We start from the raw sequence: 20,199 nt of genomic DNA on the forward strand, positions 1-20,199 counted from the left end.
ATTTTCTGACAATGTGAAGAGGGATTTGAAAGTCATGAAAACATTTACAGCATTTGAACTGTGAATAACTGAGTAAAAAAAGTATGGTTGCCTTTAAAGTAGTTGCTTTTATCTTTTAATTTTTTTTTAATTTATGCTCATGTACTTTTTATTATTCAGTTTTTATATTATTTACTTTGTGATTGATTAAATTTTAACTCAGTAGTAGTTTTTTTTAAAAAAAGCTATCTCAGTAAATAATTTCCAAAAAAGCATTCAAAAATATGTTATCTGAAATAAATACATAAAATTATTCAAAATTAAATTTACAATTATTAACTTAATCGATTTATTTGTTTTGTCTTTATATAATTGTTTCTCTTGCATATCTATTAAAATACACTTATTTTATTTAGAAATGTTGCATTTATTCATGTAATTATTATGTATTCTAATCTAGTGATAAATGATTTACTTAAATATGAATTGCATTATATATGTTTTTAATGCATCTGTGTATGTGAGTCTAGCTTTGATTAGGCCAAAGATGTACTTTGCATTTTATTATTTTTAAAAAAAAAATATTTTTAATATACTGTTTACAACTCTTGTTGTATTAAAGGTATTTTAATTAAATTTTTATCAAACTTTTTTCATTAAAAACTGAGTCAGTCTCAGTTGAGCCGATGTGATTGACATCCATTTCTTAGAGCATTAATCCTAATTATCCAGGGACGGAATTTTATTCATTAATCACAGACTGCATAATAAAGACTGTTTTTAATCCATCTCATTCTAAATGTTGGCTATATTTAAACCCTTTATTGTGAAGGCTGTTTTGTCTACTTCCGCCCTCCCTGCCTGCTTCTTGCTAGCTTTCCTCGGAGACTCTCGGTCTTCCTGGTTCTACGGGCTGGAGGCGTTTTTTTTTCCCCTCTTCTGGTTGTCTCTAAACACAACAAAGACTTCAGCTGGAAGAGATTTAGCCTCATTCCTCCAGAAATGTGTCTTGAATCTGAACTTTGCGTCTGAAGAGGCGTCAAAGTGTTGAATCTGATGTGCGGAGACTTCGGTCAGAAACAAGCAGCGACGTCCTTCTTCCATTCAGTCTGCTGTCAGTCCAAACCGTCCAACATGAGACTCACTTTTTTAACCGTTTTTATCGTTTTAACGGAGGCAGCCATCACTCCGCCTTCAGACCTGGCAGGACAAGACTTCAGTAAGTTGCTACAACATGTTTATTACCGTGTAGGTTTTATTAAAGGTCTGTTTTCTTAAGTTAGCAACGAGAAGCTAAAAAGAAAGTTGATGGTTGTCGTTGGTTGGAGATGAAGGAGACCACTCCTGCAAAAACAAACAAACAAACAAAAAAACCCCCACTAAAATACAACAAAAAGTCCAAATTATAGGATAGCAAGACAAAAAATGTGAGATTTAAAATCAAAAACATGAGATAGTAAGTTAGAAGTTTTGAGATAATACAACACGTGACAGTAAAGTTATGATTTTTGTGATTTTTTTATGCCAAACGCTCAAATTTAATTAAATAGTTTGGGATTGTTAATTTTAAATTATGACATAATAAGTTCAATATTTGAGTTTTTAGGTTAGAATTAGTAAATAGTAATTCGGAATTTTGTGGTCACAACTCAATATTGTGGTTTACTAAATCAAAATTATAACATGTTGAGTCAAAATAATGAGATTTTAAGTCATAATTGAACATAATAATTGAAAAATCTGAGACAATATCTTATCTCTGAGTTATTACTTAATACAATATTGCTTTGCATCTCATACAATGTCGCAAATATGATATATGGATATAAGTCCTAATTTAATGGGAATTTAATGGTTTGAGAAGGTGGATCAGAATTGTAAACTAACTTTCTACGTCTTTTCACATCAGAACTATGAGTTTATGTCAAATATTTGAATTTTAAGGTCAACATAATAAAAGATAATGAATCAGAATTTGGAGATAGTATGTCAACATGTGAAAATCGGTCATAATTTGGTGAATGTTGTTATTACTGTTTGCTAAATCAAAATATGTCAAAAATGATGAGATTACTGGTCAAATTATGACCTTTTATAAAATATTTTAGTTTTAAGGTCAACATTAGGAGGTCATAAATCAGAATTCAGACTTTTAAATTGATACATTTAAGCTAATAAATCGCAACTTTCTGATTGTTATAAAGATTAAGACTGTTATGACGGAACAGTAAAACTGAAAGTAATTTTGAGGTGACAATTCCTTGTTAGTACATAATAAATTCAGATTTTATGAGATAATTTTGTGTCTTTTACTGTATTTTTACTACTATATTCTTACAATGTCATCAGTAATTGATAGTAAATCATAACTAGGAGAAAGTAACTTCAGATTTTGCCTCATAATGCCTTAATTTTGGCTTTATACTTTATAATTTACTATTTACAGTGACCTCTTTATTCATAAATGCTTACGCACAAGCTATAAGAAAACAAAAATTATTTCAAAATTCTTTTGGAAGCTTTTTTTTGTTCACGATTGATGATTTAATTGTGGTTACCTGCAATGTTTTGATGGGGAAACGTATATTTTAGTCATAAAACCACAGCACTGGTAGTTGGTGCTGTCAGGAGGAACATTAAAGTTTATTTATTTGATTTCCTGTTAACTTGCTGTCATGCATGACCTTATAATACATCGTAGAAGTCTAGATTAGCACATGAGAGTGTTTCATTTAACTATAACAAAAGGTAACTTGTTTGTCAGGTGAAATGAGCACTTTGAAAGGATGATAAACATGAACCTGTTGGTCTCCGTTTCAGCCTCCCTCAGGTCGATGCTGGATGATTTCGATGTGCTTCCTCTCGCCAGCCTGCAGACTCACTCCGTCCGCCGCCGCGACGTCCAAACTCAAACTCAGGTGGAGAAACTGCTCACCTTCAACGCTCTGCAGAGGTCAGACTCCACGTTTGAGACAGCTTAGTGTCACTTTTTGATCTTGATTCATATAATCTGAGTGTCGCCGCCTCCTGCTGTGTGTAGGCACTTCAGACTGTACCTGAGGACCAACGACGAGCTCTTCACTGAGGACTTCAGAGCCATGATCGTGGACGAGGACGGCCAAGAGCGAAGCTACCCGGTCAACAGACACAACTACTTCACCGGACACGTCATCGGTAATGTCAAATTCAGACAGCAGGGTGCTTCTTTCAACGATCAGCTGAGATCCAGTCATAAATTTCAGTTTCCTGTCATTCACAACCTGCGTGATGACGTTGGGAAAGATGAGTCAAACTGGACTTGTTGAAACAAGAATGTAAACAAACAATAATAATAGTAATAACTTTTATCAGAATCAGCTTTAATGGCCAAGTACATACACAACATACAAGGAATTTGGTTTGCTGTTGGTGTCACCCTAGGAATATAGAGGAACGGGGAGGAAAATAAAAATAGTAGTAATAAAATTAAATATAACACAGTATATACAGAAATTTACAGCTAGAAAGGAATATATAAACACGGCAGTGCACAAATGATAATTGCTATTAACACGGTAGTGCATATAATAAATAAATGATGCAGTGCAAAAAGTAGAGAATGCTGTTCATGGTGCAAAAAAACCTGTACATGTGCATTGGAATGCTGTCTATTCTACAGGTGTGTAGGAGTGGCTCAGCTGTTTATCAGAGTGATGGCAGTGGGGAAGAAGCTGTTTTTGTGTCTGGTGGTTTTTGTGTACAGGGCTCTGTAGCGCCTGCCAGAGGGGAGGGGGGAAAACAGTTTATGTGAGTGAGGGTCTGTGATGATATTAGCTTCCCTGGTTCTGGTTTATTTCTTTATTTTTATAGCACCTGGGGTTATAAAATGCTTCACAGAGCATTAAAATATTCAAAACATTAGATAAAGGAATAAAATAAACAAGAAAAGCACTCAGAGCGCAGTACTCCACCAAGGCTGCTCAGTCGTTGTTTGATGTCCGACAGATAAGTCCCAGTAAGTCCACAGCGGTCTATTTGTAGCAGGATCGCAACCATTTGATCGTCAGCAGGCAGCTGGCGTAACGTTTATTTGTTGTCACAGTTACGGTGACACCGTGCCGCTATCGCGCAATGATACGGAAATCTTTAACAAATCCGTGGATCCAGACTATAAGCCGCAATCTAATCACTTGGTCCTTGTGTCATTTCTTACCTTCTCTGAGAATTTCATCCAAATCCATTAATCCATTTTTGAATAATGTTGCACACAGACACACAAACAGACAGACAAAGTCACATAAATCCGCCTGCTTCCTTGGTGAATTAATTTTGTCAATAAAAAAAAAAAAAAAAAAACAGTGCAACCTTAAACAAAACAACAATCAAGCATCAGAGCAGGAATAAAAAGTTGTATCAATGCTTGTCTGTCCGGATCCAGAGTTCAGTTTCAGATCTCAGGGGTCGATGTGCAGAATATAATACTAAAAGTTCCGATATATAGAGTGGGGCCAGACTGTAGATGCTTAAAAGTGATCAACAGAATCATAAATAAGCAAGTAAGCAATTGTGTCAGAACCAGAGTTAGGCATTCCATTCATGCCTGAGTGTTTGTGAGAAGTCTTGCTGCTCTGTTTTGAACCAACCAGGTGATTGTTGCATCATTAAGACAGGTGAATAAAGATTTACAGTTCGGTAGGAGACAATGAGGGTGTGTATGAGCTGCTTAGCTATGTTTCTCGGGAGAATTGGTTTAATCTTTGCAATATTTCTAAATTGGATGTGGCATGATTGGACTAAAGTGCTGATATGCTGGTTAAAGTTGAGGTTGTGGTCAAAGATAACTTCCATGTTTCTTGCATGTATTATATTGGTTGAAAGTGGTCCGAGGTGGGGGGACTGATATTGTTGGAAATGTGGCTGGGACCAATAGTCAAGACTTCAGTTTTGTCTGTGTTTAGTTGGAGGAAGTTAACAGCCACCAGTCCTTGATTACAGTGAGGCAGTATTGCAGAGAGTGTAGATTGTCCTGATTGGGGTAAATGATATGTAGAACTGGCAGTCATCGGCATAGTAGGGGCAGGAAACAGAAATGAAGAATGATATAGTGAAGTGGCAACAGATACAGATTGAATAAAATGAGACTGAAGGCTGATACCTGAGGGACCCCCCACAGGACATGAGGGCAGATGAAGTTGACAAATTGCTTGCTAAGTATGATGAAGACCATTTAGAAGCAGTTCCAAAGATGCCGACCTGGTTCTGTAGCCTGGTTTGGAGTATTTCAAGGTCTACTGTGTTGAATGCTGCACTCTGGCGTTTGATACTTGATATTGTCCATGTCATGGTTTTTGAGGTGTTTTAGAAAGTTATAGAAGTTCTTGTGGAGATTTTAGACGTCTTAAAGTTCCAGATGTTCTGGGTGGAGAATTTAGACTTTTAGGTTTTATGTGGATGTCGTCAAAAACCCAATGAAATTCAAGGATAAGTTGCCAAGAAACAAAATCCTTTAACTCTGCTTTATTCTCTTCCAGGGGAGGAAAACTCTCGTGTTCAGGCTCATATAGATGACCACGAGTTCTCAGCGCACATCCTGACTGATGAGGCGGAGTACAACATTGAGGTAAAGCACTAGTAGAAGGAAAATGAGAGGTTGTCCACTTCCAGACTCAACTTTTTAATCATGAAATGTGTTGCCACTTTATCATGAATCTAAATATTAATCAAATCCATCTATGAGATGTTTAGAATTCTCAGAGAATAGGTGAAACTACCTGATGTCTCTGCTGGTATTTTCCCTCTTTGAACTCTTCAGCCTCTGTGGAGGTTCACGTCGGCGCCCCCTGATGGTCGTCTCCTGATCTACCGCTCAGAGGACATCAGGAACATCAGCCGACTGCAGCAGCCTTCAGTCTGCGGCTATGTGACCTCCGACCCCAACCACCTCCTCCCTGACAGCGTCAGAGCAGCCATGTTGGCCGACCAGGAGGAAGAAGGTTGGTAGATGTTAGCAAACACAGAACAACCTGGCAAGAGGAGTTTCTCTTTCAGGTGTTGAGCCATTAAATTAGCTTATGTATAAAGATATCAAGATTTCTCTATGTTGCTATTCCTGAACCTAATTGCAGATTTCTGTCTGCATAGTTAACTGTGACTGTTCCTCACTGCAAATTTGAAACTAATGTGCCGCAAAAATTGCCGAAAAAACAGGCTGGTTCTGTCGTAACGATCAGTGCTGGTCAGTGCAAACTTTATAGACAAATACAGCGTATTTCCTAGAGCTGCTTTACAAGAAAAGCTTTCAGTGTTACTCTCCAATGGAAAAGTCTTAACCTGCACACAGAGGTATTAATGTGGATTAAAGAGCGATGAGCAACAAAGAACTTTTGATGCGAAAAGAGCTTTCAATATGACAAAAGAGCTTTCGGTATAAAAACGGGCTTTCAAATAATACATGAGCTTCTGATGTGAAGAAAAGAGCCTTCAAAGAGTACAATATATTCAGTGTGAAAAGATGTGCAAAAGAGCTTTAAATTTTTGAAAAAGGCTTTCAAAGAGTACTGACCTTTCGATATGAAAATGACATTTTAATTTGCAATAGCTTTTGATGAGAGCAATGAAACGTTTACTGTGAAATAAGAGCGCGCTGCATGATTACAGTGACCCTTCAACTAAAATGCTGAATCATCAAGTTGTACCGTCACAAAGATGAACAAATTCAACATCTGTTTATGTAAGTCGGTAGCTGACCGACTTACATAATCTAAGCATCTAAGCTGCTGACAGTAACTCCACACTTCCTGCAGCTGCTTCTCATTGAAAGCTTTTACCATAGTGATGATGATAATAGATACTTTAATCCCAAGGGATATTCAAGTATTCAGCAGCTTACATACAACAAAAAAGGCAGGTTAGTAACAAGATTAACATTAAAGGTTAGTATATATTCTAAAAGGCATGCTCTACAATACTATAAACTTTATAACAGTAAAAACTTCTAATTGAATAATGGACAGTAAGAGATGCTTATTGTGAATATAAATAAAAATATATAATTAAAAAATATGACTTTCACCAATTTAGACAAAGAAATTTTAAAGTTGACTTAACGTCTTGACTTCGTTTTTGTAGTGCTTTATCCTGACCTTTGTGTCTTTTTCTGCACAGAGTCTGTGCTCAGAGAGAAACGTCAGGTCCACGACCACAAGAAGAACACCTGTCCTCTGCTGCTGGTGGCAGACCATCGCTTCTTCAAACACATGGGCCGAGAAGAGGAGAGCACCACCCTCAACTACCTGGTCAGATCATAGTCCATACAGCTTTAGTTTAACCGATAGTACGTCCGCCTAACGACTGTGTTTTCAGATCGAACTGATTGATCGTGTGGACGACATCTACAGAAACACGTCGTGGGACGATGAGTTCAGTGGTTATGGCGTTCAGATCCAGCAGGTGAGCGGTGTGATGTCAACCAGCGAGAGCTAAAACTTTCTCTGTTAAAACTGTTTTAAATGAGCTGATGTCGGTCCCAGCACTGACTATAAATCCTAATGTTAAACTGATATAACTCGGTGTCTGTTTTTTACTTGTACAATTAAATGTTTTTACTTCCGGTTTGTGTTGCCAGATTTTACACTGTAGTCCAAACTCTTCGTCCTGACTGGTTCACATAGAATGCTAGTAATTTCTCAAAACTACAACAAACATCCACGTCTATGAGGAGGTTGTACCTCAGACCAAAACCATTGGTCAGAGGGACTATATGTCTCAGTTGCAGTCTTTCACAGTTTGCTAATTTCATTGTTTCAAATCATAATTTCCATTTTAATTGTTTGATTGTTTAGACCTGTCGCGGATGATTGAAAAGACTCTTTGGAGCAAAGTCAGTTGTCATGTTAACTGTCAAAACGAGCTAACTGCGTGTAGTGCTGATGTAAACCATGATGGAAATGTGCTTCTTTGTGTCTTCGTCAGATCATCATAGAGAAGAGTCCGACTACTGTAGCTCCAGGAAAAAGTCACTTTAACATGAGAGGAAGTCCAGTGAAGGGAAGAGACGTCTGGGATGTCAAGAAGCTGCTGGAGGTAAGAGCGGACAGACATGAAGCTAACTTGGTAATGCTGGTGTTGTTCATCAGTTCCTCCCATGCTTAGACCCAAAAAAGCAATTTTTTTAGTTTGTTTCATTATGCTTTTTGCTGTATTGACTTTGTCTGTGGCTCTCAGATACAAATGCATTGGTTCATCCTGAAGATATAAATCTTTCACAGGTATATGCTTTCAGTTTTTGGATCATATTGTAGGTTCAATCATAATAACGCATTTTAAAAATAGGTATACATGCTGCTCTACCCAGGGATTGGATGTCAGGTACAGATGTGCCGTTATTAGCCGGTGTAAATGTTATTCTAGTGAGTGTTTCTGGCAGCAATATACTGTAGATAATATGTGGGGCTCAATCTAAATAAACTATGAGAAAAGAGGTTTCAGGTTACAAAAAAGTATTCAGTGTTATGATATGAAAAGGGCTTTTGATAAAGAAAAAAATGTGTAAAAGAACTTTTACTAATAAAGGAGCTTTACATGTTAGAATGTACAACACAGTCAGTGCTGCTCTGGTATTGCACATGGGATTTGTTGGCAGTCTATTGACAATGATGAATGTGGCGTCTGCTCTGAGACCTCTGCTGGTTGTTCTTCTTGCAGCAGTTCAGTGTGGACATCGCAGAGAAAGCCTCCAACGTCTGCCTGGCTCACCTCTTCACCTATCAGGACTTTGATGAAGGCACTCTGGGTCTGGCCTACGTTGCCCCGTCCAAACCCGACATCCCCGGAGGCCTCTGCTCCAAAGGTGAGTCCTGCTGCTTCATACTGTGGTTCTGTGATCACGGCAGCTAATTCTAAACAGTCGTCCTCCTCATCTAAAATAAATCACACCTGGTGTCTTTGATCTTTAGCTTGCCCTTCATCTACAAACGAACAAGGATCGATCTACCTCAACACGGGCCTCACCAGTACCAAGAACTACGGGAAGACCATCCTGACTAAGGTGTGCTGGTTTTTATAACGCCACATCAGAATGTATCTCGCCAAAGAATGAGCTAACGACATTATCGATTTGGAAAACGTGGTTACCTGAGTGACAGTGCTGTTGAGTGTGATTCTTTGGAAGTGAGCCCCCTTTGTTCTGCTCAGAAATAATAAGCGAGGTTTGTCGTCGTCTCCACAGGAAGCAGACCTGGTGACGACTCATGAGCTCGGCCATAACTTCGGAGCGGAGCATGATCCAGACAACATCCCGTACTGCGCCCCACGAGAGGACCATGGGGGGAAATACGTCATGTACCCCATCGCCGTGAGCGGCGACCACGTCAACAACAAGGTGCTGTTCGTTTCACCTAACATATCTGTGGCAGATACCAGCATCCCACCATCCTGAAACGTGCAAAATGGGTTACTGTACAAACACTGACCACTAAAAACTAACCTTCGAAAACAAACAGACATTTACACACATTTTGAGATAGGGATGTAACCGAGTCAGAATTTTGCTAGTTGAGTCAGATTTGACGATTTGAGCATTTGCTCTTTTTACTCCACCAAGGAACGGAGTTATGCGACGATCGGCGTATGTCTGACTGTCTGACTGTCTGTCTGTCTGTTAGCAACATTACTCAAAAATGGACAAACGGATTTGGATGAAATTTTCAAGGAAGGTCAGAAATGACACAAGGACCAAGTGATTAGATTTTGGCAGTGATGCGGTTTATAGTTTGGATGCATGGATTTGTTTAATATTTCTGTACCATTGCGAGATAGTGCCATGGTGTCACTGTAACTATGACAACAAGTGAACACTACATCAGCTGCCTGCTGATGATCACACAATTGTAATCCTACTACAAATCCACTGCTGCAGACTTAGACATCGGAAATCATACAACGACTGAGCAGCCTTTTCGGACTACTACGCTGTCGGAGTGCTTTTGTTGTTTTTCTTGCCGAAATACAATCTTGGGCTACTTTAGGGGTTTGTCGAAATAATAAACCAGGCAGCACACGTGTATTTCTGTTAAAGTTGAGCTCTACAGCCTGATTAAAAAAAAACAAAAAAAATTCTTTAAGCAAAGTGTACTTTACTATCAAATGACTCTGTAGTGATGACGGGAGACAGAGACCTCGCACACTGTTTACCCACAAAACCACCCTTCTAAAGGAAACAGCTCGGCTGGTAACCAGAGTACCAGAGTAGTAGTTTCAGCTTCACTCACCAGTTATCCACAAGCGCAGCACATGTTGTCACAAGGATTAACGGATATATGAAAAAACAAGCATTGTGCCAACAAGAAATGGATTTAAACCCAACGAAAAGGTAGTAAAGTCACCTTCACACCCCCACCAATAGACCAATAGAAGGATAAATACTGAAGAGGAACCAGCAAAACAACAAACAAAAACCTAACAAACTGTAGAATCCCTAATTAATATCAGTGCATACTGACCCTAAAATTTAACAGTGAAGTACATCAATGATGACTTCGGTTGAGAGTGTTTTTTGCCTCTAATATGTTTCCATCAGTTAAGAAAAAGTTTGTACCATGAACACAGAGAGTTTGGTTTATTTTTGCTGATTAGAAACCCAGTAACAAAACCCAGGTTGGAGCAACAGACTCCCACAAAGCTGGTAACGTTCTACTGAGATTCTGCTCCATGTTGTCAAGCTTCTGCTCAAGTGTTTCCCATAGAATTAGATTTTATTTGGGGTGGTAGCTGATCAAAAAATAAGTCATTCTTCTAATTAGGATGGTGGATCTGTGGGTAACCAGTTAGCCCATGTGTGGAGCTACACTTGTTGGACCTAGTGTCAGTGGTTTACTTAAAACCAGTATGCCTGTGAGTTAGCTTAACCATTGATTGACAGGATCTGTGTTACTTCCAAACACAGTGTGTCAAATCGACCGATAACAAATCCTCTCCTCTGTGTCCAGCTGTTCTCCAACTGTAGTAAGCGCTCCATAGTGAAGCGTCTGAGGTCGAAGGCACCGTCTTGCTTCAAAGAGAGAAACATCAATGTTTGTGGGAACTCTCGAGTGGAGCAGGGGGAGGAGTGCGATCCGGGACTACTGCACATCAACTTAGACGAATGCTGCACCGCAGATTGCAGGCTGAAAGCCGGATCTCAGTGCAGGTCAGAGTGAAACCAATGTGTTCGCCCTGGTTAATCTCATGTCTGTCTAGTGTTTCTTTCCTCCGTTTGTCCCATGATTTCATTGTTTGTTTAGTTTGTCCTCTGTTCTTCTTATGTTTAGCAGTTTTTCCAGTGCCCGGTGTTTATTTGTGTGTTGTTCTCATTGTTCGTCCCATATTTGTCCTGTGTTTTTCTTGCACAAGTCCAGCGCTTCTCTGGTGTTTTCCCATGTTTCTATTTGTTTATTATGTGTTTGTCCCATGTATGCCCAGTGTTTGTCTTACATTTGTTCCACTGCGACACTCAGCTACATGACGGTTTCTCTGTTTAGTGACAGGAACAGTGCGTGCTGTAAAAACTGCAAGTTCGAATCTGAAGGTGAAGTGTGTCAGGAGCCCATAGACGCCACCTGTAAAGGACACTCCTACTGCACAGGTCAGCTGGTCAAACTGTAATTATCAGTGATTTACACAAGTACTTTACTTAAGTATAAATTTGAGGTACTTGTACTCTGAGTATTTTCTTTTCATGTCCCTTTACACTTTCCATCTAAATCAATGTGGTTTAATAGTATTTTACTAAGTCAGAGTCTCTTATTAAAGTAGTTAATGTGGCTGTAACAACAGTTACAGATTATTATTTAAGAATCAAGCTTCTTCTCGTCTTGTTAATTGTTACGAGGGCCAGTCTGAGAACCCAAATTTAGGCACAGAAACTGGCAGGCACGAGGGAAATAGGCAATACTAGTTTTATTTTACCAGCGCGAACAAAAGCAGATGCAGATAAGGAAAACTGAGCAGCGGGGAAGAAGAAAACTAAACTGGCTATCAAACAATCGGAATTCAACATAAAACTTTATCTAATCAACAGAAATGCCAAAAAATTATCAAAGGAACATTACAGACACAAGCAGAGGTAACCGACGAGGGAAAGGACTGAACTGAGGCAAACTGAGCCAACTAAAACTGAGAAGTAATCACTAACCCTACGAAATCTAAAGATAAACTTAACAAGGCGAGAACAATAGAAAACCAATCTGAATACAATAAGACACACAAACCACACAGGGAATACTCACAAAAGGGGAACAAAAACTGACAAGGAAGCAGGGTCGGGGAGTCCAGAAACAGAATGAAAGCTGGGACGAGGCTGGGTAGAATCCAGGGAGAGTACTGAGTCCTAGTGTGGGAAAGAGAATCCAAAAGGGAGTAACAGAGCCCATGACAGAGTGTAAGCCTTTAAGTGAATGAACAGAGTTTAAATAGTGGAGGTGTAATTGCAGACAGGTGAGGTCAACGGCCTGATCAGTGCAGGTGATTCACAAAACTAATCAGGAAAGCAGGCAGGTGAGTGAGACAGGCAGAAAGATAGAAATCAACAGGTGCAGACAGACAGAGGGAGACAGAGGTTCCAGACAAGGAGAGGGAGGAAACATGGGACGAGAGAGACAAGAGGGAGAGAGATGACAAACAGAGGGAGCCAAAGGAAGACAGATCAAAACAGATAGACAGATACAGAGAGAGCAGGAGGAAGAAGGAGACCAAGAGGGAGAATGAAGGAGAGAAATACAAGAGACAGATGACAAAGACAGGAAGAAGAAGGGAGAAGGAAGAAAAGAGGAGGAAGGAGAAAGAAAGGCAGTGGCTAGAGCAGGATCATAACATTAATAACATAAACTGACATTTTAACTGGGAGGCGAAGAGATGAGACAGAAAGTGAGTGAAAGGGTTGAAATACATTCAGATCCAAAGTGGAACCCCCATAAAAACCCATCCCTTATTTGGAAATGAACAGTCTGCTGTGTGTTTCTGTTGACAGGAAACAGCAGCGAGTGTCCACCTCCGGAAAACGCTCCAGATAAAACGGTGTGTTTGGACAGCGGAGAGTGTTTGAACGGAGAGTGTATTCCTTTCTGTCAGGCCATCTTAAAGCTGCAGCCCTGCGCCTGCAACGGTAGGACATTTACAGCAGTCCCCTGTTTGAAAACAGTTGTACACCAAGTTTAATCCAAATCTGGATGCTATGTATTGACACGTAAATTGAAGATGTGAAGGACTGAGTACTGAGCCCTGAGGCACGCCTCAGGTAAAGATTGACACTGACAGGGGTTTAAAGTGCTGACGTCTAAAATCTGGTATTTGTGTGGATGTGAAGGACAAAGCCTGAAAGCTCCTTCATGTCTCATTAAGACTTGAATTATTTACTATTTACAAAATTTTAAAATCAGAATTGAGGAAGAAAATGTCAGTGAAAAAACTTCTTCTTCAGGCTAACAACTGGTTAACTAGCTAACATGAGCTAGAATGGTAGCGGTTGGCCTAAGGATTCCAGTGACTATCCTTGTAAAACTAGCTGTCAGCCTGAGGAAGTCATGCCAATGCCAGTTGGCAGTCCAGGATACTTTGATTGCAAGTGGCTAGGCTGGGAATGCTAGGGGTTAGCCCTGAAATGCCAAAAACTAGCATTGGAATGGCGGCAGTTATTCTAGGAATGCAAGTCGTTAGCCTGCGAATGCTAGTGACTAGCCTAATAATGCCAAACACCAGTGTAGGAATGTTGGTTGTTACTTAGGAATGGTACTAATTAGGCCTGGAGATGCTAATGACCAGCCTGGGAATGACTTGTTCATTATGAATACAAATGAATAGCCTAAGAGACACTAGTCGCTAGCCGAGGGATGCCAATGGCCTCTGACGTCAGATATATATCCAGAGTGTTGCTGAGGTTGGCAGGTGAATCATCTTCTACAGAGGAGGAGGAGGAGCATTGAGGACTGTTTCAAGGAGCAGATTTAAGGAAGTTTTCTGCGTAACTGGAACAAAACCTCCAAAGTTATTTATAAACATGCTTCCTGGAGAAGGCTGTGGTGTTCAAGAACGACTTGGCTTATACTGATTAAAGGTTCCTGTTTATTTCAGTCCGGCTTATTTCCCATTAATGCTGACTTTTGTAGCTCTAATGTCATGTTAACTTTGCACTCTCTGACTCCACTCCAGGTGGCTAATTTCTGTTTTCTTTCAATAAGACTTGAAAGCAAACACTTAAAATAATTCCTATAAAAATCGGCTTATTTGGAAAGCTGCAGGAAGTCCATGCTAAACTCTGTTTCCCCAAAACTCTACAACTGAGGTGCAAACTTAGCATGATTCACAATAACCGTATTATGGGGAGATACACAACAGTGAAATAAAAAGAATTGTCCTTTAAGATTAGCAATGTTCACATCCCCCACTTGTAGCTGCTGTTTTTCTGACTTTTTATTGCTTGGCCTTTCATAAAAATCTCCTTTCACCATCTGCTTTGAAAGATGTATATCAACTGTTACATGAATTTTTCTGACAAAAAACCCACAGTTTAACTAAAGACAACAAGCTAACGCTAATGGAGTAACCTCTGAGTATCAAGTCACTTGAGAGAGTGAAATTTAAAGCTAATTCATTAAGATCGTTAAGGTTTGATGTACAGGAATGATTTTGGTTGTGTTAAATACAAATGTGGAAAGTGTTAAGTAATATTATTTCACCATATGAAGCAAAAAATTACCCCTTTTTGTTTCACTTCAACTGAGGTGATCCCTTTACCTTTGCTGAATGTAGGTCAAACAGTGATCTCAGAGACTTTATTTTTAGGTTTTGGATATAATTTGTATCTTCACAAGCATATTTCTGACTTCTGTTGTTCATTTTTAAACTTGAGAGAAAATTTGCAGTTCATTTTGATATTGAATCACATGCAAAACAAACCATTCGGGATCCAAGTCTCTGTGCAGAAGAAATTTCCAACATCAAATGCTTTTCAATCCAGACTGAGTTCTGTTCTATGAAGATCCATATCTGCTTCTCTCCCAGAAACCAACTCATCGTGTAAAGTCTGCTGTCGGAGCAGCAGCGGGGTCTGCGCCCCCTACCAGGACAAAACAGGCAACTTCCTGTACCTGCGGAAAGGAAAACCCTGCACCGTGGGCTTCTGTGACGGAGCGGTGAGACGATTGAAACGCACACGTAATGCGCCTCGTGAAAGAAAGCAGGAGGTTTGAGGGTGTGTCTGCTGTGTCTGCAGGGGAAGTGCATGAAGCAGGTGCAGGATGTGGTGGAACGTCTGTGGGACTTCATCGATAAACTGGACATCAACACGTTTGGCAAGTTTCTGGCTGATAACATCGTGGGCTCAGTGGTGGCCTTCTCTCTGCTCTTCTGGGTTCCTTTCAGCATCCTGGTGCACTGTGTGGTGAGACTTAAGTCACTCCGTTCAGTTCATTATTACACAAGAGATCCATCCTGATCACAGTGCAGTGGTCCCTTGCCATATCGCGGTTCACTTTCGGTCTAACTGTATCGCGGATTTTTAAATTTTATTTGGTATCAGGGATTTTTTTGCTATATTGCAGTATTCTGTGGTATCGAGGTATTTTTATGTATGTATTATTTTAATTATTTTTGTATTTTGTAGTATATTCACTGTTGAGTACCCATATAGAATTGTATATGTTGTTTGGTTTAAGAGTGTAGAAAGTGTTTAATAGCATAGGAAGTGTTTGTGAGAGTGTTGGGAGGGTTTACAAAGCCTTAAAATATATATAAATAATAAAATAAATACGGTGGCTACTTCGCGGATTTTTGCCGATCGCGGGGGGGTCTGGAACGCTGCGACAGACCAGGGATCACTGTCCATTTATATGAAAGAGCTGCAGGTGTTGAAAGTCAAAGGATGTCTCAACATTACTGAGATGTTTCAGGTCTGAATGGGGCTCCTGTTTCTCACCCTGTGTCTCTTTATACTTTCAGGACAAGAAGCTGGACAAACAATATGAACAGACCACCAAGTCTCTCTTCTTCCCCAGTGTGAGTATAAACACATTTAAAATCTGTCACATAAAGCTGAATATAATCAGAAACATCTAAAAGCTCAAGAAGCTCTGTCGGTCTAAAATGAGGCAGAAATATTTCAGTCTCCAAACTATTTCTCAGTTAGAATTAAGTGAAAGTGATGATATATTGCAGACAGATCAGAAGTGAGCACAGCATCAGTAGATTAATACATCATGTTTTGTTCATTGACAGATAGAAAAGTAGCTTCATTGCAGATATAGAATTAAACTCAAACCAGCAACATTCCTGTCCAAAGAAGTCTAGTATTGTCTTCAAGGATGAGGAGAGTCTCTACGCCAGTTTTCAGCAGGAGAAACAAGGCCAAATACTTGGAATGGCCTAAGATATAGCAACGTTTTACGTACAACAATGAAAACAGTTCTATTTTATGATGAATTCCAGTTAGAGATGAGTGGAAATAACAGAAAGCTGTATGTAAGGAGACCAACAGCAGAGGAAAACAATACGAAACTGGGTCTAACCCACTTTGAAACATGCTGCTGAGAACAAAAAGCTCCTGAGTTGCTTTTTATTTATAATGTTACACTGCATACAAAATAATAATGCATCAGAATAAATGTTGGTTTTAATCACTGATACATCCCAGCCTCTAATAATCAAGACAAATGAATTTTCCCTTTAGCACTTATATAGAAAGTATTAATTTTTAAGGTTTTTTTGTCATAAAAAAACAACAATGACATCATGGAAAGAAAATGGCATTTGCAGGGTTAAAATCTTGGTGAAACAAAATGAGCCATTTAAAGTAGAAAATAATGGATATTATATAACATTTTTAAACCGTGATTTTCGTCTGAGACATTTTTGTCCTTAAGGTCTTAAGTGTAACAATTTTTAAAAAAGTTTTACAGTATAAAATGTAATAATGCATCAGAATCAATGTTGGTTTTAATTATTGACACATCCCAGACTGTGAATATCAAAAAATTGTTTTCCACTTAGCTCTCACTATATGGAAAATAAATGTTTTTGAATTTTTTTTCTTAAAAAAAAAAAAAAACAAACAAACAATGACATCATGTAAACAAAATGGCATTTAAAGGGTTGAAATCCTGAAAATGAATGAATATTTGATAATTATGATCAATAAGTCAACGGAAGTGAAAAATAACATTAGTATATTTAAGTTTTTTTGGCATTGTTTTGATGTGGACATATTTTGACCTGAGTGTACCTTTTTTTAAATTGACGCCTAAGTGTTAAACTGAATTAAATATCAGTAAAGGAACATACAGCTGGTGGAAGGTTCATTTAAATTCAGAAAAAGTCACAGTCTAGTAACTGACTGCGGGTGTTTATTTTCCCAGAATGCCGAGCTCCTGAGCAGCCTGGAGTCGGCGTCTGTTCGGATCTTCAAACCTCCAACCTTCCCCACCGCCCCCCTGCGCTTCCAGCCCAGCGGCCCCCAGCAGACCAGCACCCCTCCGGTCCCCAGCCCCGATTCCGTCCCCGTCCCCATCCCCGGCCACACCCCCCCACCTCTGGACAGCCCCCGCATGGCCACCATCCACGAGGACGCCAGCTTCGACTCCCACCTGGACCAGGAGGCCCTGGAGGAGGCGTTCGGGCGGCCGGTGGGGGCGGCTCGGCGCTCCTTCGAAGACCTGACGGAGAAAAGCGTGGCGAGTCGCAGCAAGAAGGCGAAGCAGTTCAGGCTGCAGAGACAACATCAGATCGACAGCAAAGAGACGCAGTGCTGAGAGACGCTGTTCCGAACGCCGCTGCACCCGTTTCCTTTACTTCTGGTCCCACTCTAACAGCTGCTGCCAAAGCTGTTTCTGTTATAACCAAGATCTTCATGAGTTAAAATCAGGTTTAGTTCAGGTCAGTAAAAACGTGCTGGGGTCAGAACACACCCCTCCTCAACATGAAACCACTTCAGGATCCGTCCTCTTAACGTCTTGAGACAATTCAGATGAAACCATTTGGTCTCGAGTCAGTTGCACCTCGGTACCGACACGTGTCTGTAGCAGCGACAATCAGTAGACTTTCGTCCAAATAAGGTCAGACTTCGGCTTCTCTCAGATTTAGAAATGATCTACAAATGTTAGTGTTAACTCCTGAACATCCAACACTCAATTTAGTTTCTGAACTTTCAAAGTCATCGCTATTGTCAGCTTCTAGAAAGCTGCAGAAACACCACTCAGGCTGCGTTCCAAATCACATACTTTGTGTTTCTCTGCTCAGTACGTGCTAAAGCTGCCCGTACAAAGTATTTCCTGCTGCATACAGCGTGCACACATATCACAACATGTTGCTTTGACATAATATTGCGCCTTGATCGTACATCTGTTGCAGTCTAAAGAGCAAAATGAGTTGGCGGCTGAAGCTAGTTTACATTCACACAAGTCACTGTGACGTAAGTGATGTAACTGTGCAGACGGTCAGAATGGACTGAAAAGTACTGGAAAATCTGGACATCCTGGTGTTTTAGGCAAACCTAATTAGACGTAATGTGTATTGGAACAGACTAAACCTTATTCAGGCATCCTATACAGTTAGATATTGTGGATATTGGCCCTTCATGTGTGAAAGTGTTTACAGTTTGTGAGTTTTCTCAGCAGCATGAAGAGCAGATTTCCCAGAAGCCAATTCTCAGGCTCTTCTTTCACCACTTCATGCAGCAGATCTGAGCTGCAGCTCAAATGTCATCCAACTTTAAGACAGAACTCTGTCGTCTGTGTTCTATTTGAAGCTTCAGATGTTTTCTTTCCAGTCATTCACAAATGTTAAAAGGTGCAGCAGCAATTTATTAACAGAACATCTGACGCTTCACCTTCTCCAGAGTTTTGCTTTTTATTTGGGATTCAGCAATTGTGAAGCATGAGCAGTAAAATCTTTTTCACCCTCGACACTCTTAAGAGTCAAAGTGTTGCAAACGTCAGGTGTCTCAGTGGGACTCAAACCCCAACAGTGTTAGTGCCTTGCTCAACCTGCTGAGGCGCATACTTTCTATATGTATTGCACAAAACATTCTATATCCCTGTGAATCCCGTTGCTCTGCTTTCTGTTTAATGTCTTTTGCAGGAGAATATTTCTACCAATTTCAGTACCATTAGCTCTGCAATGATAAAGGAATTCATTATTTAACCAGCAACTATTTTAAATATGTACAGTTTTTAAGCAAAAATGTCCTAAAGTTAAGTTTTTTGACGATTTGAAAAGTGAGAATTTGGGGTTTTTTGGTCCTAAACTGAGTATTTTGGGACTCCTAATGTTTTATAGTAGATTTTTTTTTAATGTTTTCTAAACCATTTACAGCCATATTTTATAAATAATTTATAAAACAAAAAGTTTTACACTTTGTGTAACATCATCCAAAGGCATGAGTCTGAAAGATTTTGCCAAAAAGGTGATACAGCACCATAATGTTGACTTACTTTGTATACGTGAATAGTTTTTATCTGCAGAAAAATGAGACTCTAAATGAGAAAATACATTTATTTCCAACTATAAAGTCTGACTGGACACAAAGCTTTAAAAAGTTTCAGTCTAAAAACTGACATATTTACCGCTGTGTATCTATGATTAGTTATGATAAAAATCCGTTTGTGTTGTATCAAATGTCATTTTTTATGTTTTCTTGCTTGAACCAAGAGACAGGCTGCTGTTAAAGTCTTTATTTTTAAATATGACAATCAGTCAATGTGCCTTCTCTTCTTCTGTGGTATTCAAATGCACTGCAGTCAGTATTTTAACATTGTGTGTTCTATGCAGGTGATGCTTTTGTGTTTAACGTTTTTACCTTCAGGCTCACTGTGATGTCTGTTTTATGGATGAGAAATAAAGTTATCGTTGAATAAAGCTCAAATGTCCTGCAATGTTTTTTCTTATCAGGAGACAAAAATGCTGTCATCAGAGTTTTGTGAAGTACTAAATACTGCATTCAAGTACAGACATAAAATAACAGACGTGACCACAAACATCCTCCTCAGGTCAACATGAGAACACATCTGTATTCATGTAAATACAACATCTGCTACAAAAAATTATTTACAGTCTCAGAATTTGGAAACAAATCAGAATCAGTCACACTTTAACTGAGTATATTATGTGAAAATAGAAATATACAACAATTAAAGGACGAACCTGTGTGTATTCTGACTGAAAACGTCGTGCTTGTAAATGTAACTTGTGATGGTTTTAAAGGATCAGTCATGTTCTAAT

General features: G+C 39.3%; 1 protein-coding gene across 1 annotated transcript; it reads left to right on the forward strand.

Annotated features, from left to right (window-relative positions):
- The first annotated feature begins 897 nt into the window (after positions 1-897).
- Positions 898-19,836, forward strand: adam17b (ADAM metallopeptidase domain 17b). The gene is made up of 18 exons (XM_023297113.3): positions 898-1,198; positions 2,800-2,932; positions 3,020-3,153; positions 5,490-5,578; positions 5,771-5,951; positions 7,123-7,253; positions 7,321-7,407; positions 7,930-8,040; positions 8,662-8,806; positions 8,913-9,004; positions 9,185-9,337; positions 10,944-11,143; positions 11,475-11,578; positions 12,962-13,096; positions 14,992-15,122; positions 15,203-15,370; positions 15,928-15,984; positions 17,340-19,836. Exons 1-18 carry the CDS (start codon positions 1,036-1,038, stop codon positions 17,730-17,732), a joined length of 2,607 nt encoding a protein of 868 aa, XP_023152881.2. The 5' UTR covers positions 898-1,035; the 3' UTR covers positions 17,733-19,836.
- Positions 19,837-20,199: the final 363 nt, after the last annotated feature.

The sequence above is a fragment of the Amphiprion ocellaris genome, chromosome 12 (genome assembly GCF_022539595.1).
Source record: "Amphiprion ocellaris isolate individual 3 ecotype Okinawa chromosome 12, ASM2253959v1, whole genome shotgun sequence".
In the NCBI taxonomy this organism is placed as follows: Eukaryota; Metazoa; Chordata; class Actinopteri; family Pomacentridae; genus Amphiprion; species Amphiprion ocellaris.

Bases quoted from the DNA above. Each gene is read 5' to 3' on its own strand.
- adam17b (XM_023297113.3), top strand. From the start codon at position 1,036: ATGTGCGGAGACTTCGGTCAGAAACAAGCAGCGACGTCCTTCTTCCAT. The intron at 5,952-7,122 runs GTTGGTAGATGT...TTTTCTGCACAG, and splicing joins GGCCGACCAGGAGGAAGAAG to AGTCTGTGCTCAGAGAGAAA. The intron at 15,123-15,202 runs GTGAGACGATTG...CTGTGTCTGCAG, and splicing joins TGGGCTTCTGTGACGGAGCG to GGGAAGTGCATGAAGCAGGT.